Raw genomic sequence first — 8,615 nt, 5'->3', positions numbered from 1 at the left:
TGTACATAGCGGTATCATAACAAATTTAGTTCGCGCCTTTAATGGTGCAAAATTTATAATTAAAAAGTGGTTATGAAAAGAATTTAATAAATTTTACTTTTTCAAAAAATAATATATGTATGTCTTTTGGTGTATATTCCCTTTCCTTCCTCTCCGTAGATACAATCAATTACTCAATGTGTTTGTTTCATTGAGAAATAATTATTCTCTACGGCCAATTTAAAAATTCGAGCGGAAAGGCATAATTTTTATTCGGTCGATGAAGAAATTTTATGACACGAGCACAGTAATTTTTTTTCCACAGTGATACAGTTTTCCTGTATCTCGCCTGGTTAAAATTAAGGTTAAGGACATGACTTTTTTTATCTCGCTTGGCAAAAATTAGGGTTAAGGGCATGACTTTTTCTCGTGCGTGTGCTTTGCACCCCGATTCCCGATGAACACAGTAATTTTTCCCCAACGTCTGCAGCAAAAATTCATTGAATTTTTTCTCCGCGCATATACGCCTCTTGAAGCCCATGAAACAAGCTTTAAAACAATGTGAAAGATATGTGATTCTCACTTTTTCATCCGGTTATATCATTTTGAATGAGAAAAGGTAGTTTTTATGTTTTACCTAAATTTTTAATTCGGTTCTATTTTTTTATATTTCTAGAGCAAATGAATATTTATGTACAATTTCAACGAACATGAAGTCTTCTTTAAAATCGTGCATGACTATTTAGTTGAATTCACTTGTTAGATTAGTTGCATCTGATTTTTTTCTGTTTTAATATCGTTATTGAAGTGTTTCCATTTTTCATCGCTACACGGAGAGAAAATTGTATGAAAAATTCGTACCAGAATCGCTTGAAAAATTGCCGGACTGCGCATGCATGGAGCATTGCGACCTAACCTTAAATATTACGGTCCAGTCCAGTAAAATTTCCCAGCGCCGTTACTGAAAAAGTAATGAGAAATGCAGTAAAATTTACTGGAGTTGCAGTAAAGTTTACTGGACGTGTAGTCAAATTTACTAAAAGTGCAGTAAAAAGGGAATAACTAGTACGAATATTTGAGATTTTTAGCAGTACATTTTAGAACATCGAATGTACATCGGAGAAAATTGCGGATCAGTCCAGTAAATTTTGTTGCATTGCGCAGTAAATATTCCTGAGAACTGCAGTGATTTTTCATGACTTTCACATGACCTTTCATCAGGGCAGTGCCATATCTCGCGTTTACTAATACGAGACAGGTAATTTTTCGTGCATATTTCTTTCCGTGTATATAAACCTATAAAATTCAGTTCTCTTGCTAATTATCGTTGTATTCGATGTGATTTATAGAGATTTTTTATATACTAATCTAAAGCATTAAACTCTGAGTATACAGATAGAAAAATTTACAAAAATTTAATAACAGTCAAAACAGTATTGAATAAAAACTTCGGAACGGTCGCGCACTTTTTCACGGAAGTATAGAAAGGACAAGTGCGCCCACAGGGGACGCTCAAGTAATGAGTATAAAGCCTGTAGAAATTTTTCCTGAAAAATTCGATACCAGCCGTGTCCCCGTCGCAATCTCTGGGTAAGGCTAACTGTTGGTGAGGGTTTTAGTACCGCACCACACGTTGAATCAAATCTAAAAATCATATTCATATATATGATTTTTATGTTTTTGATCATAGAAAGGAAGGGGAAGAGAAAGTTCCTTACACATGCATTGAATTACTAATTTTATATTAAGAGGGGATCAATCAATACTTGTAATGAGTATGTAATACTTTATGAGTCGTTTTCCACAAAATAAATGGAACTGAAATTAACATTTGCATTATTCTTCAGAAAATAATGTAGAGATAACGGACTACGTTATTAGCGAATAAACATCGTAATTTTGAGAGAGTTACGGTTATTTCGTAGAAATTGAGAGGAGAGTACCATCGATACATTGAATTATCTACTTTAGAAGGTAGATCGTTGAAGTACGCTCCCTCTAACGCGCGATGTTTAGTCCCTTCAAAGTAATGCTCGGAAATTAAATTCCGATTGAAAATTTATGTTAGGAATGAAAATTGTGATGAATGGGAATTTGGGGGCCTCTTCGGCTATGTCCGGCTGCGGAAACTCTAGGGGTGCACTGTTTCGTTAGACAATATGTCCCTTCTCCATCCCCCGTAGTATCCAGAAACTGGATACGGTTCGTTGATATTTTCTATAAAACATTTCAGAAAAAATAAAAATTTTAAATCAACTAGAGAGGTCGGTATAAAACAGTTCCGGTGTTCGATTGCTCTCAATAACACTGTACAAAATATTGAGAAAAATTAAAGTTCAACGATGGTATGGCGAGATTTTGACGGATGGCAAACACCAAAGAGATGTTTTTAGACTTTTTTTATATATCCATTAATTTATTTAGAACTTGTGAAATGAGAATAAGTTCTCATTTTCTCCTTGAAAAAATGTAATGATATGATGTAAATAAAATTGGAATTTTACTCTTGCTCTTATCGAGAATGGAAAAACAATTGAAGATGATGAAAAACAGCAGTCATTATGAAGCAACTTTGCTTAGCTGTAAAATATTCAAGGTTGTCGTCGTGTGAAACATTTACTCGACATTTTAAGATTTTAATCTGAGATTCTGTGTTTCGAACTTCAGATATCCATTTTTGAAATTTGTGTAATTTCTCACGGATTTCAATAGGTCGATATTTTTTCAGCTAATAATTGTTGGGAGTAACAACTACATCATTGAATATAGCCAGGAAAAATTTAATTGATTGGCCGTTTCGTTTTGGAGGACTACTTATGGATTAGATATTATAATTAATGTATTATAAGTTGATAAATTTACATATTTACAAATAATTAGAGTGGAAAATATGTAATACTATTTTAGCTGTCTTTACACAATGGAATCAATGGAATTAATTTTTACGATGCAGACTATTCTACATCTCTTCCCAGCAAAATTTAAATAAGTAAAAATCGACCGATTACGATGTTTACACGTGGAAGCAGAAGAACCGCTATTGTTGCTGACATTATTAACAAACAATGCGCACAACGCGTGCAGTTTGAAAATTCGACATTATGACAATGACCGATTGAGAAATGGTGAATATAGGCCGGCTGCATCTGTTTGCCACTTTTCAACATATTGTGTTGGTACGTGTTTTTTTAAGTTAGTCGACTAAATTACTGATTTCTCATATCGTTCTTTTTTATGCTAAACTTTTAGAGTATTTACCTGGACCGGGACATCTGGAATCTATCTTGGTTTAAGAATAATCGGGCGAGACAGAAGGATTAAGTATCTATCTGCACAACTTAACCTATGAGCCAGGGATTTAATCTGATGTATTCGCTGTAACTTTAACAATTTTTTCTGGTATTACTCTGGTCACAGGCTAGACGAAATTTTGCACATCATTATTTAATAAATTCATCAATGTATGAAAAAAAAAGTTTATAACATTCACTGCATTTTCTAAATTTTCTCTACCTCGCCCGATTTCAGTTAATAAACGATTTATATTATTATTTCTATATCACAAAAAAAAAATTCATTGTTGACTGTTGCTTTTTCTCTCCGTACACTTATCACCAAGTTTGAAAAAATCAGTTGATCTGTCTTCTGTAGGCATAGAGTAAGGCTACGTAGACGTTTGAACAACATCCCGAGTGGAAATTAATTCAGGTCTACTTGAAGTCCGATCAGAACTTGATTCAGTTTCAGTGCGGTTCGCTTGATCAGGTAAGATCTGATCAGAACCTGACCAAGGTTTTTTTTTTTTTTTTTTAATATTCCGGCCCTTTTTGCCCTGTTCTGGCTAATTGGCCCTATCTCACCCTATGCATGCGGCTGTGGATCCTACACTGTACCGTATTCACTCTCCTATGGGACATAGGAGTGACATGGGAAACCACAGAAAAAACCATGTCGGTACAGACGGTTGCTCTATTAGTAACCTCCCGCTCATCGGTGCCTGTTGAAAAATTCGATTCAACGGGGAATCGAACTCACAACTTTCAAAACACTAGGCTCGCACCTAGCCACTTTTTTTTTTTTTTTAGAATTTCTTTATTTTAATCCTTAGTATTACAGTAATTATAAGCTTTAAATTAACTCCTTGTAAAAAACATAGCTTTAGTGTAACATAGAGTGGTGACAAAGGTGGTTTGTTGAGGACATCTCGTTCATCATCATTATGTGCCGACTGCGGGCTAAAGGTGTGGGAGTTATCTTTGGTTGGGTGGATAGGAATCGATGAGACGGTATTTCGCATGAGCGTGGGGCGTGGGGAAAAATTTGGCCCGTGTGGCACGAAAAAAAACCACGAGACTTGAGTGGGACTTAAGAGCTAGAGTAAACCTACTATGTACAATTATATACATGTGACGATTGAGGCTGCCGGGAGCAGCCATTCGTCTGTCATTCTTGGGTTAAGGCCTGGTGCAGTGGCGTTGGGGGACTGCAGCTTTTTTGGGGTGGTTGCTCAGCCTGACTGTTAGCTCGGGGATGTGTTTGGCGTTTTCGTCGAGCCATTTGTATGATTGGTTGAGGCGGTGATTGTCCAGCAAGTCACGGCGCGGAATTGCTGTGGAAAATTGTATTGGGAGGTTGCCGGAGTCATGGAGCGGGATTTTTTTGTTGGATGGGTGTCTAGGGAGGTGGTAGAGTATGGGGGTATTTCTGGTGTCCTGGATGATGCCGAGCCTGTCCAGGTGCATGAAGGCTTGGGGTTGTAGGTAGCCAGATTGGGTGGCCAGGTAGGTCTCGATGGGGTCAACATGGCTAAGGTTTCTGATGATGTTATTGTTTATGTTTGTTAGTTGGGCGTAGTAATCTTTGGTGAGTTTTATTAAGAAGTTGTCGATCCTGGGGATGTCTGCTTCGTCGTAAAGGGCTTGGTTGCTGATCCTATGTTGGTATTGAGAGAGTGGTGACCTGTATTTGTAGAGAGCCGCGCGGATACATTTTCGTTCGAGGAGTCGGATTTTTTCGATGATGGAAGCGGACATGTTCCACCAAATTGGGCAGGCGTAGGTTAGGAGGGGTCTGACAAGTAGTAGGTAGGAGATTATACGGGCACGGTGCGAGATAAGTTGGTTGTGGAAGAGGCGTCTTAGCGAGAGGAACCGGGATTCTGCTTTTTTCAGCTGGGTACTGACATGGTTGGAGCAGCGGGCCAGGTGGTCAATGTGGACTCCAAGGTATCTGACTGATTGTTTGGTGGGGATTGTCACTTGTGTCCTGGTATCCGGTTTGAAGGTTGTTATGTTTAGGGTGTTGATTCCGGGTAGGTTGGATTCATTAGTTTCTTGGATTGGTCTTCTGATGAGTATGGTTTCGCATTTAAGGGGGTTCATGCGAAGGTTCCACATGGCGTAAAAGTTGTTTACTTTGTTGACAAGGGTTTGGAGAGTCGGCTGTATGCTCTTAACGTTTTTCCGTATCACATAAATGATTAGGTCGTCGGCATAGGCGATTGTGTGTGTGTTTTTGGTGGAGTTGAGGCCGAATGAGTTGAGGATGTCGCTGGTGAATATGGAAAAGAGGTATGGAGAGTTTACGGTACCTTGCTGTAGGCCTTCCAGGATCCGGAAGCTTTTGCTTGATGAGTGAGTTCCGTCCGTTGTGTAGAACGTCCTGTCGCTGATCATGTCCCATATGAGTTTGATTAGGTTGGTGGGGAATTTTTTCTTGATGAGGGTGTATATAAGCCCGTCATGCCAGACGGAGTCGAAGGCTTTTTCGAGGTCGATGAGTGTAGCACCAACCATGTAGTTAAGGTGGAGAGATTTATTGACGTCGGCGAGGAATTTGTGAACGGCGTGGGTGGTGGAGTGGTGGTGGCGAAATCCGAACTGGTTGTCTGGGATTATTTTATTCTGGTTGGAGTGCAGAGTGATTAGGTTGTTGATGATAATTTCATAAACCTTGCTGAGGTTGGGTGTGAGGCTGATGGGGCGATAGCTGGAGGGGTCTTCGCTGGGTTTCTCCTTCTTCAAAATTGGTATCACCTGTGCTACTTTCCAGATCTTGGGGAAGTAGTTGATATTAAGTGCGTTGTTGATCAGGATTGTGAGGTCTTTGATGATGTTGAGCGGGAGATGCCGGATTATGATAGTTGGGATTTTGTCGGTACCACTGGATGTCTTGTTTGGGAGCCTCTTGATTATTGCCTCTATTTTTGCTGGTGTGGTGAAGTAGCTTTCGATGTTGTCAGTCTTGGGGTTATTTGCTCGGTTAGTGTCATTGAACGTGGTAATCCAGCTGTTGTTGGCTTTGTGTTCTTCTATGGAGCGTTTGAAGAGTGAGATTCTTGCGTCTATAATTTCTTTGAGGCGAGTGCCGTTGTTGAGGTGTCGTGGCGAGTTGATGGATTCGTAGAAGGCGCCTATTGCGTTTAGTTTGCTAGTAGGTTCGGTGAAGACATATTTATTGTTGCAGAGGGGGGTGTGATCAAGAGGGTTACCAGAGTTGTGTAAGATGGAGATGTTAGTAGCGGGGATATGAATATCTGCTGGTCCAGGTTTGTTTTTTGGGCGGAATATTCTATTAATTGATGGCATGAATTTCGATGAGTCCCTGTGGTTGATTTTTTTGAAGGTGTTATTCCAGTGTTTTTCGATGGCTGCGGAGAATTCGATGTTGAGGTCCTCTCGGGTTTGTGCAAGGAGAAGTTTGGTCGTTCTAGTGTCTGGGTTTCTGCTCCGGGGATCCTTGGCTAACAATCGGTGTAGGAGAGTGAGAAGGGAGGATTTTTTCTTCTCTAGTTGTTTGATTCGCTTGGTGATGTATTTTTGGGTGTTGCTGGTGGTAGTGGATTTGGGGACCTTGTTTTCTATTGCCTGTATGATGCTTTTGTTGATGTCGAGCAGGAAGTTATCGATCTCGTTTTCCTCGAGGTTTCGGTTGCTGGGTACGTTGGAGTTGTAGGTGCGGCCTAGGAAGGAAGTGAACTCGGTCCAGTTTGTTGCTTTGAATATGTGCCTGGGTTGGGGAGGTGTTCCTGGGAGTAGAGAGGATGATTGATCGAGCTGGATATTGATTAGAAGTGCCTTGTGGTCGCTGTCGTAGATGGTGGTGGCTAGTCTGTTGTTCATCAGGTTGGTGATGTTGAGCCGGGAGTCGATAATGCAGTGATCCAGGTAGGTTTGAGCTGGGGTGTATGTGGGTGTGCTGGCAGCGAGGAGAGTGCAGTTATAGAGGGGTGCATTCGTGGTGTACCAGTCAATTAGTGAAGCCCCATGGACCTTGTTCGAGGAGTCTCCTAAGGAGGTGTGTCTCGCATTGAAATCGCCTGCCAAGATGAAAAAGTTTTTGGAGCGGTCCAGCCTGAGTTCAGAGAATATTTGGTTGAGTTCGTTGGTAAAATCCTGTCTGTTCCGGGAACGTTGGGAGGCATATAAGCTGATGACGTATAAATGTTTATCTTCAGCCATTTTGAGTTTGATGATGGTGTACTCTATGATGGTGTTGGAAGCTGGGCTAGGGTATGTGATTACGGAGTGTGAGATGGTGTTTCTGACAAGGATTGCGGTACCTCCGCCTTGCACTGCGTTAGGTCTATCTGTGCGGTAGAGGGTGTATTCAGGAAAAGCTGTTTTATGCCTGGGGTTCAGTTTGGTCTCGGAGATGAGGACTGCGTCAAGGTGATGGCTTTTTGCGAAGTTAGAGAGGTAGTTCCTTCTTTGGTGGGATATCAGGGAGTTCACGTTTATTGCGGCTATTTTGAGGTAGGTTTGTTGCTGTGGTTCCATTGGCATGGGGGGTAAGGGATCAGCTGTGGTACTGGGGTGATTATCCATTATTGAGCCTGGGTTTCAAAGCCTCCGAGTTCGGCGATGGCTTGTATTTTAGATGTGTTTATGGCTACTAGAGTGGCTAGTTCCGCAATTTTGCTGAATATCAGGCTGATGTCAGTTTTCAGGCTTTCTAGCCAGCTTGGGTTCTGGGTAGGTTGGTTCTCTGGGTGTTGGAGGGTTGGGGTCTTGTGGTTGTGTTGTTGGACGTTGCGGAGGGGTTCCTGAGCTGCCGGGGGGGGAGTGCTCGAAGATGCTCGGGCGTAAGACAGCTGCGGGGTGACGAGCTTGCTGGCTCTGGTAAGTTTGTTTTGGGTTCTTTCTTGGGTGGTCTGGAGGTTTTGCTTCAGCAGGGATAAGGCGCTCTTGTAATAGAGGCATCCTCTGTATGACGCCGGGTGTCCGTTCTGGCCGCAGTTGGCGCATTTTAGCTCAAGCCTGTTAGAGTTGTTGGCGATGGGGCATTTACCTGGATCGTGTGATTCGCTGCATTTTACGCACCTGAAAAGGAGGTTGCAATTTGTGCTGGCATGCCCGAAGCGTTGGCACTTTTTGCATTGGAATATGGTTTTTTTGCGGAGGTGTTCCCATCGAACGCGTTGGTAAGCCAGAGTTCTGACTTTGGTGAGTTCTGAGACGAAGCTGTCGTGCGTTATTTGGACAAGGTGGTGGTGGTAAGGTTTGGGCCTGCTGAATGAAATTTTTGTGATTTTGATTATGTTGAGGTTTTTTAGGTTTAATTCATTAATTTCTGTTAGGATTTCCTCATCGCTGAAGTCACCATTGATGCCTTTGAGAATCATAGATTTGGGACGT

General features: G+C 41.3%; 1 protein-coding gene across 1 annotated transcript; it reads right to left on the bottom strand.

The window, feature by feature from the left end:
- Window positions 1–1,594: 1,594 nt before the first annotated feature.
- Window positions 1,595–7,439, bottom strand: LOC105273755 (uncharacterized). The gene is made up of 2 exons (XM_011316362.1): window positions 5,570–7,439; window positions 1,595–1,623 (listed from the first exon to the last, which is right to left on the bottom strand). Exons 1-2 carry the CDS (start codon window positions 7,437–7,439, stop codon window positions 1,595–1,597), a joined length of 1,899 nt encoding a protein of 632 aa, XP_011314664.1.
- Between the last annotated feature and the right edge of the window lie 1,176 nt (window positions 7,440–8,615).

This window comes from Fopius arisanus, unplaced genomic scaffold (genome assembly GCF_000806365.1).
Source record: "Fopius arisanus strain USDA-PBARC FA_bdor unplaced genomic scaffold, ASM80636v1 scaffold00006, whole genome shotgun sequence".
Taxonomy (NCBI): domain Eukaryota; kingdom Metazoa; phylum Arthropoda; class Insecta; order Hymenoptera; family Braconidae; genus Fopius; species Fopius arisanus.
Note: the sequence above shows the minus strand (reverse complement) of the source record. Positions and strands in the feature narration are given on the sequence as shown.

Coding starts and splice junctions, on each gene's coding strand:
- LOC105273755 (XM_011316362.1), bottom strand. CDS start 7,439: ATGGCTGAAGATAAACATTTATACGTCATCAGCTTATATGCCTCCCAA. Junction 1,624..5,569: donor CCTGGAAGGCCTACAGCAAG/GTACCGTAAACT, acceptor TATGATTTTTAG/ATTTGATTCAACGTGTGGTG.